The sequence below is a fragment of the Hyperolius riggenbachi genome, chromosome 6 (genome assembly GCF_040937935.1).
Source record: "Hyperolius riggenbachi isolate aHypRig1 chromosome 6, aHypRig1.pri, whole genome shotgun sequence".
NCBI classification, from domain to species: domain Eukaryota; kingdom Metazoa; phylum Chordata; class Amphibia; order Anura; family Hyperoliidae; genus Hyperolius; species Hyperolius riggenbachi.
This window is the reverse complement of record NC_090651.1, coordinates 44,295,646-44,317,256: the sequence shown is the minus strand read 5'-3', so window position 1 is coordinate 44,317,256 and position 21,611 is coordinate 44,295,646. Positions and strand designations below refer to the sequence as shown.

Here is a 21,611-nt window from a genome sequence, read left to right as displayed (position 1 = left end):
GCCACAGCCCTGCCTCCCGCGCGTCTATCAGACGCGTACCTCCGCCTCTCCCCCGCCCCTCTCAGTCTTCCTTCACTGAGAGGGGCAGGGGAGAGGCGGCGATGTGCGTCTGATAGACGCGACTAGAGGCAGGGCTGCAGCCGTTAGCCCTGCCTCCAGGAAGAAAAAATTTCACGACTAAGTCTACAACCAAGTTTTGCGGGGGTGGGTTTGGGGGTGAAGGGACCCCCGTTTAGCGGCACGATAGCGGCGGTTTAGCAGGGGCACTCATGCTTCAGAGTCTCTTTAAAGCATACTTGGAGTGACATGATGAGTTCAACATATACACATATAGTATTAGCCCTACTAAGAAATTAGCTGTTGTCACAATCTCACCCAGGACTGGTGGTGAAGTAGGCGTTTCCGGGAGTCAGCATGGGCGGGTGCACGGCTCTCCACATGGGTTCAGCATGCTAGCGGATGCAGACTGACGGGAGCAGACTTCTGCTTGCGGGGAGACGGGGGAGGCTTGACATACACTCTCCAGCGCCGTCTCTAAACCAGAGAGTGGTTGACCCATGCAGAGTCTATCACTAGAGACTGGTCTTGTTCCTATTGGCTGGCTGCAGTGGTTAGACCAGTGATAGTCCTAGTGATAGTCCTAGTGTCTCTAGTGATAGTCCAGTGGCGTAGCTAAGGAGCTATGGGCCCCAGAGCAAATTTTACATTGGGCCCCCATGCAGTCTGTTTATAACAATGGATACGATGCACCAAAACCTGCCAAGGACAACCACAGTGTGCAAGAAGGGGATGGGAACAGTTTGTTAATGAATAATAGTAATTCAATGCATTTATAGAAGTGAATATTCCCAGCACAGGACCCATAAAGAGCTAATACTGCAGTTGAGATGGGCCCTCTGGTCCAAGGTCCTCGGTGCGGTCGCAACCTCTGAACCCCCTCTTTTTCTACACCACTGGCTAAGTCGCTAGAGCTTACTGCTGTGGCTGCTGTGCTTCTCTTGCTGTAGACTCCTTTTACTTGCTTGATACCTGTCTGAAACTTTGCCTGAACCTTAACTAATCTGTTGCCTGCTGCCTGGACCGACCCTTGCCTGCCTGCCCACTCTCTTGTCTACTCCTGCTCTGTTGATATCTGTGTATGACCTTATGCATTAAGGCCTGGTTGTAATCGGGAATACTGTACTTGTCTCTGGGATGCGCTGCACAAGGTGAAGATTGTGGAGCTAGATTGGGGCATAGGGACTGAGATAAGGCGGTGGATCTGCTGCTCCTTCCTTACAGCTGTTTTCCAGTACAGCTAGAGTTAACAAAAACTTAAGTTGTAACCTGTTCAAAAGAACTTTGAATTCAATCTGGTTTCCTGAAAAGTTAATTGAAGCCAAAACAACTGAGAAACAGTGAGATAAGGATTCTAATAAGGCTTTGCTGCAGGAAAGGTCAAAGGGTCATCAGTTCAGTATCCTTTTCAGCTAAACAAAGCTGAGTGTGGTGTCTGAACAGCGGCAATGACAGTCTGTTGCAATCTTAAAAATACAGTTATAAAACTGAAAATAAAAATATGAGATTATTTTCTACACTACTTGTGTTCTATTTATCCTCTATACTACACATACAATTAATTATCTAATAAGTCTATTTTCACTTCAGGTTCACTTTAAGACAAATTCTCCTACCACATGGATGTAAATGAACATGGTAGTCTACTGTACACTCATAAGACGTGTATAGTGCATACAACATATGGTGGCAGGAAAAAAAACAAAATGTAGTGAATACGGTACATTAAGGACCACCTGTCCCCTATCCCAGTGCCAGATTGTTTTCAGCCCCTAGGCCAGTGATGTCAAACCTTTTAGAGACCGAGTGCCCAAACTGCAACCCAAAACTCAGTTGTTTATCACAAAGCACTAACATGGAAGTTTATACTAAATATTTAGGTTTTGGTTTTGAAAAAAAATCATACTTTCAAGGACATCCTACATTTAAAATGCAGCAATTACTCAACATTTGGAATGCAACAGTCGCTCCACATTTGAAATTTAGCAATCACCCAACACATGCTTAGCAGCAATTACCCACACAAATGAATTGCAGCAATTATCCCTACATATGCAATGCAGCAGCTACCCCTGTGGTCTCCATAACAAATTTATCAGGGCTCTCTGTATTTCATTCCTTTTCTACATGTGTATAAATCAGACCTAATGTGTAGATCACAGATATTGCATCGGGATCAAATGCTTGTGAATCAGAATCAGAATCAATTTATTTTCGCCAAGTAAGTTTGCACCTACAAGGAATTTGTCTTGGCAGTTGCTTAACCCTCCTGGCGGTTTGCAAAAAAATCGCCAGGGGGCAGCAAATCTTTTTTTTTAAATTTTTTTTTTTTTTTCATGTAGCGAGACAAAGTCTCGCTACATGATAGCCGCTGCTCAGCGGCATCCCCCCAGCCCCTCCGATCGCCGCCGGCGATCGGAGATCCGGAGATCCCGTTCAAAGAACGGGATCTCCTGGAGGACTTCCCCCGTCGCCATGGCGACGGGCGGGATGACGTCACCGACGTCATCGACGTCGTGACGTCAGAGGGGACTCCGATCTGCCCCATAGCGCTGCCTGGCACTGATTGGCCAGGCAGCGCACGGGGTCTGGGGGGGGGGGCGGCCGCGGCGAGAGGAATTGCGGCGGATCGGCGGGTAGCGGCGGCGATCGGGCACTGCACGCAGCTAGCAAAGTGCTAGCTGCGTGCAGCAAAAAAAAAATTATGCAAATCGGCCCAGCGGGGCCTGAGCGGTGCCTTCCGGCGGCATAGCCCGAACTCAGTTCGGGCTTACCGCCAGGAAGGTTAACAAACACAAACAAAAACAATACAAGGACAGACAGTGTGAATATTACAAGTTAAGGACATTATAAGTATAGTGGCAGTAAGCAATGTGAGAATTGTTCATGTTTAGTTCTGTGCTGATTACTTTCAGTCCTAGCAGCTCTAACGTGGTTCAGCATTAAGTATGGCTACCGCTTGAGGAAAAAAACTGTTCCTGTGTCTGGAGGTTTTGGTAGCGATTGACCGGAATCTTACTCCTGAAGGCATGCGCTGGAAGATGGAGTGAGCTGGGTGAGAGGGGTCAGAGGCAATTTTGGTCGCTCTCTTTCTGCACCTGCTAGTGTAAAGATCCTGCAGGGAAGGTAAGCTACAGCCAATTATCCTTTCCGCTGATCGGATGATGCGCTGCAGCCTCCCCTTTTCTAATGCTGAGCAGGAGCTGAACCATACAGTCATGGATGATGTTATGGTGGATTCGATGATTGCAGTGTAGAACTGCACCATTAGCTTTTGAGGTAGGCCAAACTTTTTCAGCTGCCGCAGATGGTACATTCTCTGTTGTGCTTTCTTGACAATAGTGGCGGTGTTGTTGTCCCATTTTAAGTCGTTTGAGATCGTGGACCCAAGAAACTTGAATGACTCTACTTGGGTTATTGTGGATCCATTTATGGTTAAGGGGAGGTGCTGGGGGGGAGATCTCCTAAAGTCTATTATCATCTCCATGGTTTTGAGAGCATTTAGTTCTAAGTTGTTGCTGCTGCACCAGGAGGAAAGCTGTCCCACCACATGCCTGTATGCAGACTCATCCCCGTTTTGAATGAGACCAACAACTGTTGTGTCGTCTGCAAACTTCAGAACCTTAACAGATGGATCTGTGGAGATGCAGTCATTGGTGTAAAGTGAGTACAGCAGTGGGGAAAGTACACAGCCCTGGGGTGCACCAGTACTGACTGTCAGAGAGCTTGATGTGAGTTTACAAAGTCTAACACGCTGTCTTCTGTCGGTTAAGAAGTCGGTTATCCATTTGCAGAGGGATTCAGGTATGTGTAGCTGGGAGAGCTTGCTGTGCAGCAGTGATGGAATTATGGTATTAAATGCAGAGCTGAAATCTATAAATAAAATCCTGGTGTAGGTTCCTGGGTTATCTAAATGCTGTAGTACATAATGCATACACATGTTCACGGCATCGTCTGCGGATCTGTTAGGTCTGTAGGCAAATTGCAAAGAGTCCAGCAGGGGATCTGTGATGGATTTCAGATAAGTCATTATCAGTTTTTCAAATGCTTTCATGACCAGTGATGTCAGGGCAACAGGCCTGTAATCATTTAAACATGTAGGTTTTGTTTTTTTTTGAATTGGTACAATAGTTGCGCATTTAAAACAGGCAGGAACAATTGAGAGTTCTAGAGATGCTTTGAATATGTCTGTAAATACAGGCGCTAATTGGTCGGCACAGAGATTCAAGCATTTCGCAGACACAGCGTCTGGTCCCATTGCTTTCCTGGTGTTTTGTTTTTTAAAGAGTCTATTTACATCTGATTGGCATATTGTTAGAGCATGCACATCTGGGGACAGGTTAGCAGATTGTGCCTGGCCTCCTGTGTTGTGTAGTTGCTGAGGCACCGCAGGGGGTGGAGACATTGGCTGGCAGGAAGAGTGTTCAGTTTGCCTGTGGCAGAGATGCAAATTGACTTGTTGTGTTTGGCTTTTGTTAGTAGTGTCAAACCTGCAATAAAATGTATTCAGTTCATCTGCAAGCTGCAGGTTATGTAGTGAGGGGGGAGGAGATTTCTTCCTGTAGCTGGTAATTTCATGTAGAGATTTCCATATTGTGGATGAGTCTGCGTTAGAAAAATTTTCCTCAAGTTTTTGAGAATAATCTTTTTTTGCGGCGGTAATGGCTCTCTGCAGTTTGTATTTCGCAGCTTTGTAGAGGACTTTATCGCCTGTACGATATGCCCTTTCTTTATCGAGGCGCAGCTTCCTAAGATGTGATGTGAACCAGGGTTTATCGTTATTGTACCTGGTGCACTTTTTTGTGGGGATGCAGGACTCTTCACAAAAGGTAATATATGATGTCACAGCGTCAGTGTATTCATTTAGGTCACTGGAGGATTCTTTAAATAAATTCCAGTCAGTTAAATCAAAGCAGCTCTGCAGTTTTTCTACAGCTTCACTAGTCCATTTCTTAACTGTGGTCACTACAGGTTTGGCAGTTTTTAGTCTTTGGATGTATGTTGGGATAAGCTGTATAACAGCATGATCAGAGTTCCCCAAAGCTGCCCTGCTGACAGAGTAATACGAGTCCTTAGTCGTAGTGTAACAGTGATCAAGTGTCTTACCTTCTCTAGTTGCGCTTGTGACATGTTGCCTGTATTTGGGGAGTTCTTTGGAAAGATTAGCACTGTTGAAATCCCCTAGTATGATAAAAAAAGAATCTGGGTACTCCCTTTCCACCTCAGTGATTTGATCTGCGAGATCTTGGAGCGCAGGCTGCATACATGTTTGTGGAGGGATGTACACAGCAGCCAAAATAAATGAAGAAAACTCACGGGGTGAATAATAGGGTTTGCAGTTTATGAAGAGTGTTTCCAGCCCAGCCGAGCATGTCCTCTTAATAACTGTAACATCCGTGCACCACCTATCATTAATATAGAAACAGAGTCCTCCACCTTTGGTTTTGCAAGAAGTAAGTGGGTCCCGGTCAGATCTGTAGAGTGTAAATCCATTAATCGGCAGAGCGTTGTCTGGAATAAGCTCAGATAGCCAAGTTTCTGTGAAGCAAATAGCCGCAGAGAGATAAAAGTCCTTCTTTGTTCTGATCAGTAGTTGAAGCTCATCTAGTTTGTTGCATATGGACCTGACATTAGAGAGTATGATTCCAGGTAGTGGAGAGCGCAGTCCTCTGCGTCGAAAGCGAGTCTGGATCCCGGAGCGTTTCCCTCTTCTTCTAAGCCTCACTGCCTGGTTCAGCACTGTAGCTCCACTGGTCAGAATGCCCAGAAGATCAAGAGTAGATGAAATATCCAGGGGTAGATTATATTTAGCTAAGTTCCGAATGCTCAGTAGTTGTTCACTGGTGAAGGTTATCCGGGTTGGGTTGCACAAGGCAATGTTGAAAAACAAAAATACATAAAACAAACATAGAAAGACAGAGCAAGCTGCCGAGGCTGCCATCTCCAGGCGCCTCCTCCTGTACTGTTTGTGCAGCAGTTAAGGGTTGATTAAACATTATTATGTTAAAGCAGGATTGTCAGCCATAAAATCAAATTCAATTCATCCACTGATCTATGTTCATTATGTAGTCTCCATCCTAACTCTGCATTGCAAGCACTTTAATGTAATCATAAATGTTTCTGCTGTAATGAATCTTATCTCAGTCAGTCTGTCTTCTTTCTGGTACATTGCCGGGTAGAGGGAAGCTTGCTATCTCCCCTCCCACATCTCTGCCCCTCACTAATTGGCTGAGGGCAGTTCAATGTAACACAAGGCTGAGAAGGAAAATACACCTCTCCAGAAACTGCTGCAATAAGATCTATGTGCTTTGCTCACATTTGTTTACAAAGCAAGCTAGATATGACTAGTACAGAGCTCAGTGTGGAGGAGACCGGGCAGTGAATACACCATTTTAGGCAGAGGAGAAAAAAAGAGTAAGGGAGAAAATTACATCAATATTGGCTTCAATCACAGGCAGTAAAAATGGAAAATGCCTGGAATACTTTTCTCTTTATTTACTATATAAAATTTACTGAAATCAAAACATGGACAGTACAATACATATGTTATGTAAGTAAAACGAGTATTTATCTACTTATGTATGTTTTTATTTTCCTGGGATAGTATGGCTGACCTTGTTGCTATAAAATAGGTAAACGGTGTACAGAGGCGCCGATAGTATAAAAGTAACTAAAAAGTTAAAAGTGTTTTGGTTGCGGTGGTGGACCAGCTAACCATAAACGGACGACAAGGCTGTCGAGTATCAAAATATACAATTTATTCCAAAGCTCCCAATTAACATTCGCAACGCGTTTCACGGGCAATATCCCGCTTCTTCAGGCAATAAGGGTCAGGAGCAACAACACTGAAAATGACAGAGATACATGACATGCATCAGCACACTGTGTGTGGTACAAACGTATAGTCAGTTATAAACATCATGTATAATCTTTTTGGTATGAAAAGTGTTAGTGCTTGCATGTCTTTAATGACAAATTATACATCATCCTTCATATTATGTTAAACATTGCACTAGTCATTGTGTGTTCTTGGATGATTATATTTACATGTATAGCTAGAGAACCTATACATAAAAAAGAGATAAAAATAAAATATTATATTTTATTTTTATCTCCCTCCTCTAACTAAATGCTTGTAGATTGGTTCAGTTCAGATACATTGCTATCCACACCACTGCACTATACTTTTCCTTACCTAACCTGCACAGCCCAAGGCACATAGGTTCTCTAGCTATACATGTAAATATAATCATCCAAGAACACACAATGACTAGTGCAATGTTTAACATAATATGAAGGATGATGTATAATTTGTCATTAAAGACATGCAAGCACTAACGCTTTTCATACCAAAAAGATTATACATGATGTTTATAACTGACTATACGTTTGTACCACACACAGTGTGCTGATGCATGTCATGTATCTCTGTAATTTTCAGTGTTGTTGCTCCTGACCCTTATTGCCTGAAGAAGCGGGATATTGCCCGTGAAACGCGTTGCGAATGTTAATTGGGAGCTTTGGAATAAATTGTATATTTTGATACTCGACAGCCTTGTCGTCCGTTTATGGTTAGCTGGTCCACCACCGCAACCAAAACACTTTTAACTTTTTAGTTACTTTTATACTATCGGCGCCTCTGTACACCGTTTACCTATCCAGAAGTCCACCCTTGGTGGAAGGGTGTTTTACCCTACTGTTTCCTCTATCCACGGAGAGCGACGTTTTATTCCTGAGTGGGGACAGGCTTGTTCTCCCCACCTGCTTGGACAGTGGTTGCTTTCGAGGCAACCCTGGTTTGTAAGTATAATACTTACTTTCTTCATACTTTCTATATTTTGCCAGTACATACTACACTATATTGGGCTCTCGGTCTCTATCGTTTCATATTGTTGCTATAAAAGTTCATGTATCTTAGGGGTTGTCGTTTAGTTGTTCGGAACACATTTGCGTTCGGCGGGTAACCAAATACAATTAAAACAATGGCGACGTTATTACAAGGCCTCCTTCGCCTCATTCTTTCTGTTTTTAATTATATCGCTCATTACGAGATTTAAAATAAAATCTCATTTCAATAGCTAAGGCAATATTGAAATATGCCTATTTTTTATTTCTTGCAATCAAAGTGACATTTATTATCCATATAAAACCCGAGTGTTTTACAGGAATCCAGGAGCGATAAGAGCGGCGTGCCGCGGCGTCTGGAGAGGCAGCGCAGATTACAGCTGACATGCTTTGTTAGAAGACAATTCGCGGAATGAGATACGTTGCCCGGCGAAGCCGTCCGCGGTTTATACGCGGACATAAAATATGCAACGTGCGTCTGGCTTTTCTGCTGCTTTGCCGCTTTATGCCGAGATTATCCATAAATCTATTCAATAAAATTGAAGCAATATTAATGCCTTTCACTTTCTTGTTTTCTATCTATGGCTTTGCTGATTGAAAATGAAAATACCCACTGTGGGAAAGAGATTGCTATCTGGCGTCTGTCTTTCATTCTTCTTTGCCTGCAAAAAAAAAAACCGGGAAATAGATTGCGGTGAGAATTTGGGGATATGTCGAAATTGTTTTTTAAAGAGGACCTGTTACTTTGTTCCGCGCATAAAAGTGCAGAAGTAAGGCGGGGGATGGCGGAGGGGGTAGTAAGCTAACCTGAAGTGAGAGTAGACTGATAAGAGAAACGATTGTATCTATAATTCAAATCCTATGATGGACTTTTCCAAAATCCTAACTTCGTATATTGAGTCAAAAGTTTAAAGCGGACCTGAACTCAGATCTTCCTCTCTACTCTAAAAGATAAGCAACAGCATAATAGCCTTTAAAAAAAAAAAAAAAAAAAAAACATTTCTTTGTTACAGCTGATACAAATCTTGCAATAAATCTGCAGTATATCTACTTCCTGCTCTCATGGAAGCAGACATGGGGTTAACATCCTGTGTTTGCAAATCAGCTGCTCTGCTGAGGCAGCCTGTTGACACAGCTGAGAGATCAAATGACAGTTGTGATTAGTCACAGGTGAGGGGAAATTAGACAGGCTAAACTCTCTACATACATACAGGGTGCATATCTCTCCGTTTTCCTTCTGTCCTGTGCAAGAATTCAGGTCCACTTTAAAGAGACTCTGTAAGAAAAAAAAAAAACCTCTGGGGGATACTTATCTCGGGAAGGGGAAGCCTCATAGTCCCAATGAGTCCTCCCCCGATAAGTCCCTTGACAAGGCGGAAATGGCTGAGCCTGATCAATCCGCTCTACTGCACAGGAGGGAGTCCTTTGCGGATACGATCGGGCTCTGCTATTTTCACCTTAGCCCGAACGAAGAGCCGCTATCTGCGCTGGATCTCTGTAGGTAAATATTTACTTTGCCGCAGTCCGGGAAGTGATGGGCACAGCGCTGGATTGCCAGGACACCAGAAGATGAGAAGCCTCGTTAGGATCCAGAGACCTCCCCCTCCTGAGGTAAGTATACCCCAGAGGGTTTTTTTTTGTTACAGGTGTTCATTAAAGAGACACTGAAGCGAAAAAGAATTATGATATAATGAATTGGTTGTGTAGTACGGATAATTACTAGAAGATTAGTAGCAAAGAAAATATTCTCATATTTTTATTTTCAGTTATATAATGTTTTTCGTAACATTGCATCATTCTCTAATATGTGCAGTTTACACAACACTTAGCATTCTAAATGTTTTTACAGAGCAGGCTGTAAACCATTGACCTGCCCTCTGGCAGAGAAAAAGAAAATCCTTGACTGACAGCTCAGATAACAACCTTCAGAACTCAGAGCTCTCTGCGACTTTGAAAGTCGTAGAGCTCAATGGCTTTTTTTGCATAGATAACAACTGGCGTCACTTAACTATTTCTGTACTGGAAACAACATTAGACTTATGTCTCTGCTCCTAATGTTTTATTTCTGAGCTGTACTACACAAACAAATCATTATATCATAATTTTTTTTCGCTTCAGTGTCTCTTTAAATATGTAAGGTTTTGACTGTCTCCACAGAATGACAACAGTTTTTTTTTAAAGTTTACACGAGGCGAAACCTGCAACAAAAATCAGATATTTACCTAGGTAGAGAGAAGTCTTTCGTGCCGTAATTTCGTGTAGACTTTACCGGTTAATAAATAGCAAAGCCTCTTCACAGGCCGCCTGGAGACAGAGCGGTCCTTATGATTGCCAATAACAACGGCTTGTTGGGACTACATTAGTAAATGCTTGCAAGCAATACTGCATAGTGCTGAATGCCGAAGGACTGGCATCATGAGATCATTGTTTTGTTCAAGCAGTTTGGAAAACTCCCGAGAGTAGTTTGGACTGTAGAGGCTGTATGCCTGTGCAGACTGAGTGATATAAATGCCTATCACACAGCCGGGTGTGGTAGGTTATTTAGATGATGACCAACACACAATGTTGCCCACTTTTAATTGGGGGAGGGGGGAGGACAGGGTTTCCACTTATGAGTATTAATAAAACTTTCAATTGTTAGAAGCAGATACTTGTGGATTCGTTTTTGTCGTCGATAAAATTGAAAAAGAAAAAAACCACAAAAACACCCCGGATGTTTCCTTTAACCATTTCAGCCCTCGGGTATTTTTCACCTTATGCATCCGAGCAATTTTCACCTCCCATTATCACTGATTATCACAATGAATGGATCTGTATCTTGTTTTTTTCCGCCACCAATTAGGCTTTCTTTGGGTGGTACATTTTGGTAAGAATTATTTTTTTCTAAATGCATTTTAAAGGACTTACGAGGCCAACTGTGTAAAAAAAGTTAATTACTTGCCTCTCCGTTTCAGGCACGGAGGACACTGTCCGCGCCCTCCGTGCCGCTCCGCCGGGTCCCCCCGCTCATTATCCCCCCGGGCCGGCTCCCAACCCCACAGCCCGGGTCATAGCGTAGCTACGTAGCGTGGATCGGAGGGGTTGGCCCTAGAGCTGCGCAGCTGCACTCGCGGCCAGGCGGGCTGCACAGCCGCGGCCAGAGGAAGCAGCCATCTTTGGAGGGGAAGGAGAGCCCGGGCCGTGGGGTCGGGAGCCGGCCCGGGGAGATAATGAGCGGGGGGACCCGGCAGAGCAGCACAGAGGGCGCGGACGGCGTCCTCCGTGCCTGAAACGGAGAGGCAAGTAATTAACTTTTTTTACACAGTTGGCCTCGTAAGTCCTTTAACAGGAATATTGAGAAAAAATTTAAATTCATTTTCTCAGTTTTCGACCATTATAGCTATAAAATAATACATGGTAGCATAATTAAAACGTATGTATTTTATTTGCCCATTTGTCCCGGTTATTACACCATTTAAATGATGTCCCTATCACAATGTATGGTGCCAATAGTTTATTTGGAAATAAAGGTGCATTTTTTTCAGTTTTGCATCCGTCACTATTTACAAGCTTATAATTTAAAACATGTTTGTAATATACCCTCTTAACATGCATATTAAAAAAGTTCAGACCCTTTGGTAACTATTTATGTTTTTGTTTTTTTGTTTGTCTTTTTTTTTTTTTTTTTTATTAAAAATGTTTTTGGGGTAATTCTTGGTGTGGAAGGTAAACAGTTACTTTTAAATGTAATAATGTGGGTTTATTTTATTAAAAAATGTATGTAGATGTAGTTTTACTATTTGGCCACAGTGAGATTTTTTTTTTTTAGCCCTGGAAGTGAGAGTGCTCGCTCCCAGGAAGTACAAGGAGGACGGGAATTTTTTTTTTTATCAGAAACATCACGGTCTCTGATAAGAAGCTGTTGGTTTTTCTGGGGGGCACTTAGATCAATGAATGGGAACAATGCGGGAGCGTGCACAAGAGGACAGCAGCAGCCGCCTGGACCTGGACGAGAAAATCACGTCTAGGCGGCAGTAATGTTTAAGGAATAAAGGCAATGTTCATATAGGCCATGATCATATCAAACTAATCTAGCTTTTGCTTTGTTGTAGCTAATAATTTATTTTAACATGTCCTTAACTTGTCTCTCCAGCCTCTCCAGCTTGACTGCAGCCACTGTGCCATTGTATCTAATTCTGGACAAATGATAGGTCAGAAGGTTGGACCTGAAATTGACCACTCTTCCTGCATATGGAGGATGAACAATGCTCCCACTAAAGGCTATACGGAGGACGTTGGTAAGCGGACCACGATACGGGTGGTGTCACACACCAGTGTCCCCCTGTTGCTCAGAGACCCCAATTACTACTTCAAAGAGACCAACGATACTATTTATGTCATCTGGGGACCTTTCAGAAACATGCGGCAAGATGGCAAAGGTATTGTCTACAATATGCTGCGCAAGGCGGTGGAAAATTACAATGGTGCAAAAGTTTACATCACCACTGAAACACGCATGAACTACTGTGACGGTGTCTTTAAAAGGGAGACTGGGCGAGATCGGTGAGTTGCATGCCTACCATGGTAGATGTTAAATGCAAATCGGTTACAGTGGTAGTACTTTATTCATCAGATAGTTTGATGCAGGTTATTCTCTCCTCTCTCCATGGAGACAACTAGCTTGATCCAACCTACACGTAATCTTATTTAGCTAATGTCAGGAAAGAGATTAGAAGAAAGACTATCCAGAAGTTTAAAGTGAACCCGTCTCCTACTCATTTCAATGTGAGATTCAGGCCTGCCATTATGGCCTTCCCTTACTTCCTTAACAAACTTGATTATTTTGATAGTGTTCCTTTAAGATCAGTGCTGCTCGGATACCCCTTTTCAAAATCCGGATCCGATTCGGATCCGGATACCCCGCTATCCGATCCGGATCGGATATCCGAATTCAAAATTTTCCGATCCGAATCCGATTCGGATATCCGACCCTAGTATCCGATCGGATTCGGATATCCGTGTTTAATCCCGGAAGTGGCCTTTAAATTGCTTTAAAAAGGTTTTTTAGGGTATATGAGGCATGTAGCATCATAATTGTGAAAAGGGAAACACTGATGATGTGGGGAGTGGACTTAAAATCCCCCCCCCAAAAAAAAAAATGGCTGTCAATCAACATCAGAGTGGTATCAGGAAGCAGTCGTACTGACGCAGTTGGGGCCTCCCCACAACTCGGACAGCAGACACCTCCAAAAAAAATTACACAGCTATTGTGTTTACATAGTTGACCACGGCACTGTTGTAGGTACCACGGCACAGTAAAAAATTAGGAGAGGTTCCAGGAAGCGGTCGTACTGACGCAGTTGGGGCCTCCCCACAACTCGGACAGCAGACACCTCCAAAAAAAATTACACAGCTATTGTGTTTACATAGTTGACCATGGCACTGTTGTAGGTACCACGGCACAGTAAAAAATTAGGAGAGGTTCCAGGAAGCGGTCGTACTGACGCAGTTGGGGCCTCCCCACAACTCGGACAGCAGACACCTCCAAAAAAAATTACACAGCTATTGTGTTTACATAGTTGACCATGGCACTGTTGTAGGTACCACGGCACAGTAAAAAATTAGGAGAGGTTCCAGGAAGCGGTCAGACTGACGCAGTTGGGGCCTCCCCACAACTCGGACAGCAGACACCTCCAAAAAAAATTACACAGCTATTGTGTTTACATAGTTGACCATGGCACTGTTGTAGGTACCACGGCACAGTAAAAAATTAGGAGAGGTTCCAGGAAGCGGTCGGTCGTACTGCCGCAGTTGGGGCCCCACAACTCGCACAGCACAGACACCTCCAAAAAAATTACACAGCTGACCATGGCAGGTACCACGGCACAGTTCAAAAAATAAGAACCTGGCTTCATGAAGATGGAGTCAGGAGGTTGTGGTGGTAAAGGGTGGTTAAGCAGGCCAGGCATAGTGATTACCACTCAGCCACTTCATTTCCCCCTCTTGCCAACAACAGGGGCCAGGAACTCACCAACTGCCCAAGCCTCGTTCATCTTTAAAAAAGTCAGTCTGTCCACAGACTGGCCTGACAGACAAGAGCGCTTCTCAGTGACCACGCCACCGGCCGCACTGAAGCACCTTTCCGACATAACGCTGGAAGGCGGGCAGGACAGCACTTCCAGGGCGTATTGCGCCAGCTCGCCCCAGATATCCAGGTGCTTCACCCAGTACTCCAAGGGGTCCACAGGGGTGTCGGTGTCAAGCCCGCTATAGGACCCCATATAATCGGCCACCATCCGGGTCAGGTGCTGGTTCTGGCTTTGAGAGCCGGATGCTGCTGCAGGCACCTCCTCTGTAGGCAGCGGTACTGGTGTGGCATAGAGCGCCTTTGTCAGAGACAGCAGGTTTGTTGGGCGCCTGCTGATGCTGGATGCAGGCACCTGCTGCTGTGCTGGCTGGACTGAGACAGCAGGGGGGGTGGGAGTCCGGGGGAAGGCTTCCTCCAAGCGCCGAACCAGAATCCGCTGCAAGTCCCTGATTCGGCGCACAGGGTCTCCTCCTACAGGCAGGAACTGAGCCAGCTTCCCCTTCAGCCGTGGGTCCAGCATCAGGGTGATCAAGATGTCCTCCCGAGCACTCATCTCCTTCACCCTTGGGTCTTTGCGCAGGCACTGCAGCATGTGCGCTGCCATAGGGAAGAGGGCTGCCATCTCTGCTGACCTATGATATTCTGCACCGCTGACAGTGCTGTCGTCCTCCTCTGATTCCGGAGCCTCATCTTGCTCTCTCCACCCCCGCACTACTGCAGCTGCACTCCGCTGTGCCCCCTCCTCTTCAAGGTCAGGGACCTCCAACTCCTCCAAGTCCTCCTCCAACTCCTCCGAATCCTCCTCCTGCTGCACAGAGGTGGACTGTGAAGTGTGCTGCTGCTGCTCCTGCTGGATCAAGGCTTCCTCTCCCACTTCCAGCAGAGCATCGAGGGCCTTGTCCAGCATGCACACAATGGTCACCCACTCACACAGCGACGCATGGTCCCGGCTGACCATGTTGGTGGCCTCCAGGAAGGGTGCCAGCACAAAGCACACCAGCTGCATTTTTCCCCACTCAGCAGGGCGGATGATGTCTGGGAGGTGGGTGGTGCCGGTCCCCAACAAGTTGGCATCCATGGTGGCTCTGGCCAGGTACAGGTTGACAGCCCGCCTCTGTTCAACCAGACGTTCCAACATCGCCAGGGTGGAATTCCAGCGTGTTGGAACGTCTATAATGAGGCGGTGCTGTGGGAGGTTCAGCTCCAGCTGCACGGCTGTAAGGGTCGCTGTGGCACCACCCGAGCGGCGAAAATGACCCACCGTTTTCCTTGCCGCTCCCAAAAGAGTGTTCATCCCCTGGTAGGTGTGCAGGAATTTCTGCACCACTAGGTTCAGGACGTGGGCCAGACAGGGGATGTGGGTGAGGTTTCCCCGCTGGATGGCGGCAACCAAGTTTGCCCCATTGTCGGCCACCACCTCTCCGACTCTGAGGCCTCTGGGGGTCAGCCAACTGCTCTCTTGCTCTCGGAGCTTGGCCAAGACGTGGTCTGCCGTCAGCTTGTTCTTGCCCACCGTGACCATCTGCAGCAGCGCTTGGCAGTGGTGGGCCTTCACGCTGCTGCTGAGGCGGGGTTGTTTGGCGGCGGATGGAACCGGATCAGAGCTGGAAGCTGCTGCACTTCCCCTGACCCTGCTGCGGGGTGGCACCACCCACCGGGGTGATGATGCTGCTGTCTCCTCTTCACCCCCTTCCACCAAACTGACCCAGTGCGCGGTGAAGGACAAATAGCGGCCTGTCCCGAAGCGGCTGCTCCATGAGTCCATTGTCACATGGACGCGCGCACCAAGCGCATGATCCAGCCCACGCTCCACGTTGGCCTTTACAAAGCGGTGCAGTGCTGGGATGGCCTTGCGTGCAAAGTAGTGCCGGCTGGGGATTGGCCAATCCGGCGCTGCGCACTGCAGGAGCGCACGCATCCGGCTCCCCTCCTGCACAAACGAGTACGGGAGGAGCTGGGAGGACATGGCCTGTGTCAGCAAGCCGTTCAGCTGGCGTATGCGACGGCTGCCGGGAGGCTGAGCCCTGACCACAAAAGAGTCACTCAGCAGGGTCTGGTGGTGGGGGCGTTTTAGGCTTGCACGGGAAGCTGAGGAGGGAACAGAGGAGACCACTGAGGAGGACTGGCTGCCTGAAGAGGCCTCAGTGTCAGCAGGAGTGGCAAAGGTTGTTATAGTGCTCTGACCTCTGCAAGGGCCAGCGCCAGCTTCCTTCAGCCTCTTGAATTCCTGATGCTCAGGTTTGTGCTTATTGCCCAGATGATTTATGAAGCTGGAGGTGCCATAAGTGGAGGGGTGAGACCCTCTGCTCAGCTTCACATGGCATAATTTGCACGTAACATACTTGCTATCCAGTGAGGGCAGATGGAAAAACTGCCATATTGGGGATTGGTGTTTTCCCTTACGTGGCTCAGAACGGGATGCTGCTGTGGATTTTCTGCCGGTGGTGGTTAGGGCCTGGGGTTGAGTGGTGCGGCTGGTGGTAGTCGTGCCACTGACAGATGGAGCAGCAGCCTGCGGGTCACGTATTCCATGCCCACTGCTGCTCCTGCCAATCCCTGAAATGCTCAACCTGCGTGCCAGACCCACTGACTCCTCCTCCTCAGAGTCAGAGCTGACATGCCCCTCCGGTCGCTGGTAGTCCGGGTCCTTCACCTCATCATCAAACTCCCCTTCATCAAACTGCTGGGATGATGAGCCCGCATCAAATTCCTCTTCTGCTGACACATCATGGACGGGCTCCCCCCCAACAATTACTGTCAGCATCTCAGACTCTTCTGAAAAGCCAATTTTGCAGAGAATATTTTCTCTAGGGCTAGGGCTGGTGGTGGTGGTGGCCTCACTGTCACTGGCTTGCTCCTCGTCATGCGCCATCTGCTGCATCACAGACGCGGCGTCCATCTCCTCCAATCTGCGCCGCTGACCCTGCTTGAAAATGGACGCAACACGGTGCTGCGTCTCTGCAGCGTGACTGCCAGTGGGTAGCGGCGGAATGCCTGATGCGGCAGAACTGCTGCCAGAGGCCGTAATGTTGCTCACTCTCCTTCCGGCCTTTCCCCTCCCCCGTCTCACACTGCCAGTGCCAGACATAGTACTGTACAAGACTCACTGTCACTGATGAGTCGACGTCACAGATGATGTGTGTGGGGTACTTGGTGCACTTTTATTATTGGCGGCGGGCTTGGAAATGATCAGCAGATTGACAGACAGGAGTACAACAACTAAACACACTGACACTGCTCACTCAGTCAGCAGCAGCACAGCAGCAATAATCTGTAGTACTAGCACTGTCTGCAACTACACAATACAAAACCACAGTAGCAGTAGTAATAGCAGCCCAGCCAGCAGCAAGGAGCCTGGAGTGTGTGCACACAGACACAGCACACACAAAGACACAGGACCTAGTAGCAGGCACAGGCAGCGCAGCTGCTGCAGCTGAAAGACTGACTGACAAGACTGACTGACACTAACAAATTACACAGACTAGCTAAGCTAACTACAACACAGTACAACAGTAAAACCAGAAGGTGTTTTAGTGTTAAAACGCTGGGTTATCACTTGGATAATGTACTTGCTTCAGCCAAACACACTGGACAACCTATCACAGTGGCAGTCACAAAGCAAGGACGAGATTCTTAACATGGCCCCCTCCTTATATACAGGAGGGACTGGCCAAGGTTCTCCTCTGTGATTGGGTGCTTGGGCTTAGGCTGGGAGCGCTCTGATTGGCTGAATGACGTCATGGACATAATGTCCATGGTTACAGCACCCGGATTCGGATATCCGACCGGTATCCGCGGGTATCCGGGTTATGAGACCAACTATCCGCATAGAGCTATCCGGATTCCCATCCAGCTATCCGGAATCCGGATCCGATCGGATAGGCCTAAAAAGTTCGGATATCCGAGTCTATTCGGATATCCGGTATCCTGTTGAGCAGCACTGTTTAAGATGACAATTTGGCCAATTGTCACTGGACCAGTGCCTACTAATACCTTCACCGATATCACATGACTAGAGATGGTGGCCAATAGGAGCAGCTTATTGAGGCAGGAAGGGGTGGGCACAATTTATGATACGGACCTGAGTCTCACTCTATAAACAGTTGGCCACAAGTTCACCTTAATGGATGCCTCTCAACAGGGAAAAGCATACAACTGATCTGCAGCATCTACCCACTGCATGCTAATAGATCAAGCTGCCATGAGGTCTTAAAGTGTTTCTGAGACGCCAAGAAAGAAAGATTTGATACTTTCCCGGGTCCTCCTCCAGCCCCATAAGCACCTCTGATTCCCTCACTGTCCTCCCGAGTGCCTCCGTTCAGCCGCAATCAGCTCCGGTAACTGGGTCAGTCGGGGTCTTGCGCGGCCTCACTCGGGAGGACAGTGAGGGACTCAGTGGTGCTTATGGGGCTGGAAGATGCCCTGGGTAAGTAAAAAATCTTTGTTTCTTGGCATCTTAGGTTTCCTTTAAAGTGTAACTTTCGGGCATAAAATCAAAAATCCATTCTTTATTATCTGGTAAACAAGTAATATGGATGCAAACCAGGCAATCCAAAAGTTAAAATCACTATTACTTTTCTTGTTGATAAATGATCATTCCCCAGTTTACCTGACTCTTATTTGGTACACACAAAATTTGGTACGCAAAAAAAGGAAGTTGTAGGGCATGCTGGGTTGTCCTTTTTTGCTTCTCTACTTCCCCTCAGAATTAACTAATGCAGCCTGATTGGCTGAAGCCTCTTTCCCTCCTGTTTTCCCCTCCCACACCTCTGTTCATCTCTGATTGGCTAATGTTTCTCATGCTGAGACAATGCACTTTCTATAGTGGAGGGCGGACAATGCATATACAATTAGGCAGAGGAAAGTAAGGGAGGAAATTACATCAGCATTGGCTTCAAAATAGCCACACTTAAGATGGGAAATGCTAAGAAGGATTTTCTCTTTTTTTACTGTAGAAAAATCACTGAAATCAAAACGTGAACAGTGCAATACATCTGTTATGTAAGTAGAGCAAGTATTTATCTACTTATATACGTGTTTTTTTTTCTGAGATAGTATGGCTGACAACTCCTCTTCTAGTTGCTACGTCTATGCTGTCTAACCATAAATGATAAATCTTAAGCTGGCCACTAACGGTCCAATTTCTAGCGAAAAATCGTTCGAGCGATCAGAAATTCTGATCGGATTGGTTGTAAATAATCTCCATTGGTGGACACAATCGATTATGAACGAGTGAAAAAAATGTCGCCCGAATGAATTTTCGTCGAATGAAAATTTGGATTTTCTTGGTGGTCGTCATAGATAAGAAGTAAAGATTGGTTAGTTGATGGTGTAGTGAACGATTTTTCATCCGATCAGAATTTCTGATCGCTCGAACGATTTTTTGCTAGAAATTGGATCGTTAGTGGCCAGCTTTAGGAAGAGCTGTGCATAGCTTTAGTTTGGGCAGGGCAGTAGTAGTGGTGTAGTGGGGGGTGGGGTTAGAGATGGAGCAGAAGGGAGTGGCCACTAGTTTCCTCCTCTCTTCCATAGATACGAGTGGTTGCTAGAGAAAGAAGCCTTGTTGGTTGTACAATAAATGGTTTATGGTGCAGTAAATGCTTATGGGTGGTACTGTTAGTGATTTGGAGACTGTTTGCTTGAAAGTGGACCTGAACTCCGAACTTCCTCTCTGCTCTAAAAGATAGGCAACAGCATTATAACTTTTAAAGAAAAACATTTATTTGTTACAGCTGATAGAAATCCTGCAATGTGTCTACTTCCTGCTTTAATGGAAGTAGACATAGGGTTAACGTTCTGTGTTTACAAATGAGCTGCTCTGCCGAAGCAGCTAGCTGATACAACTGAGGGATCAAATTACAACTTGTGATTTGTCATAGATGAGGGGGAACGAGACAAGCTAAATTCTCGAAATATGTACAGGGTGGATTTCTCTTTGTTTTCCTTCTGTCCTGTGCAAGAGTTCAGCTCCACCTTAGGGTGATCCAGGAATCAATTATTGCTATTCAAAAGGCAACGATTGGAATCGGTTTGTTCCGTTTTTGTACTTTTTAGCATCTCTATAACTTTCTCCATTTTGACATAATGAGCAGCCTCCGCAGTGCGAGGTGTGTTTTATTTTGGCATTATCTGTAGATCATTCTGCGGAGAACCTACTCTGGCGCTCAGTCTCATTGTAATAATGTCAGCATCATTCGCACATCGCCTACGAGCCCCGCAGGAGTCCCCGATAGAACCCCGTATGCATTATTTATTTCCTGATCTCCGTCGGAGAGCCTTCAGTAGTTAGGCCTTCGGGCATAATTATAAAAAGCTACTGAACATATCTCATACGATGAAACAATGGGCAAAACTCAGAAAGAAGGCGTAAAGCGGACTCTATCGGTTTGTCAGACGTGGCGCGGTCTCATCTCCGGTCTCGGCGGCCCCAAAACTTTTTTTTTTCCTCTTTTATGATAATCAGTCTCTCTTCGCTCGTAAACCGTAACTCAACCCTTACTGATAAAAGACGGGGAGTTATTGAAATGTAATTTGTTTGGTCTAAATTGAAGCTTCAACTTTCATTTAGAGAGTATTAGATTACCAGGGGAGGAAAAAAAATACAGTCTGTCAGTGAAACAAATGGATCTCGCTATCCGTCCAAATGACGTTATGAGCAATAGCTCCTTGTCAGAATCCTGCCAGCAGATAAGAACATCGCCAGCCGCTGAGATGCCTGCTGGGGAGGCCCGCCAGAAGGAAGAGCAACAACGTTCCAAGAGGCTCTTATTGGATTAAACTTTTACAAAGCTATCTACCGCTTTTAGTTGTAAAGTGCAAGATGCGTTCAAACATTCAAAAGGTCTTGTAGGGTCAGTGTAGTTCTTTTGGCAGGCATGTGCTTGAGAATGGTGGTGGTGGTGGAGGGGTCAGATAAGGATAAGGCTAGGTCCACACAGGTCCGTTTACAGGTCGGATCCATTTGAAACGGATCTGGTTTGATTTTTTTTTGTTTTTGTTTTCCCCCTCTGTTTTTAACCTTTTTTTAATATGTGTGCAGCATACGTTTCCAGTCCATGGAAACGTATGCCCGGGGGGCGCCAAACTGGAGAGGAAAGCAGCCAGGACGGGGGTGACAGTGGTCGGCGGGGAGGGGGGGTTGACCCCCCCTCATCTGGGTCCCCCATCCCCGCTATTGTGCAAAAGTTGTTAAAATGTAATGTCAGCAACGGACGATTACCTTATCTCTTTGCGTTCCACCGCTCGCAGTTTGACTTCCTGCAATGCCGCCCTCTATACTTCGTAGGACAGCATTGCAGGAAGTGACGCAGGGACCGGATGAAGTACAGAAGGTAAGCTCGCTGTGGACAATACATTTAACATTTTTTGCACAAATAGCTGGAGGGGGTGTGGGGGAGGCGGACCCAGGTGAGAGAGGGGGGCGACCCCGCCGACCACTGTCACCCCGTCCTGGCTGCTTCCCCCTCTAGCCTATACCTGGAGACACCACCTACTCTATGCTGAGGGGAGCAGACAGTAGGCAAAATGGATCTCCCTCCGTGTCTGTGTAGAGGGAGACCCTTTCTTGCATTGCCTGCCACTACCCCTCCGTGTATCCGGATCCATGCGCGGTCCGTGAAGTCCCGAGAAGTCTGGACCATGC

At 46.3% G+C, this 21,611-nt stretch overlaps 1 protein-coding gene across 3 annotated transcripts in view; it reads left to right on the top strand.

Annotated features, from left to right (window-relative positions):
• Positions 1 to 21,611, top strand: part of ST6GALNAC3 (ST6 N-acetylgalactosaminide alpha-2,6-sialyltransferase 3) — a 451,779-nt gene that overhangs the window by 262,424 nt on the left and 167,744 nt on the right. For all 3 annotated transcript variants that reach the window (XM_068239196.1, XM_068239197.1, XM_068239198.1), the window contains one exon: positions 12,035 to 12,444. In XM_068239196.1, the coding sequence (XP_068095297.1) occupies positions 12,035 to 12,444 (410 nt within the window). The remainder of the gene's footprint in view (positions 1 to 12,034; positions 12,445 to 21,611) is intronic.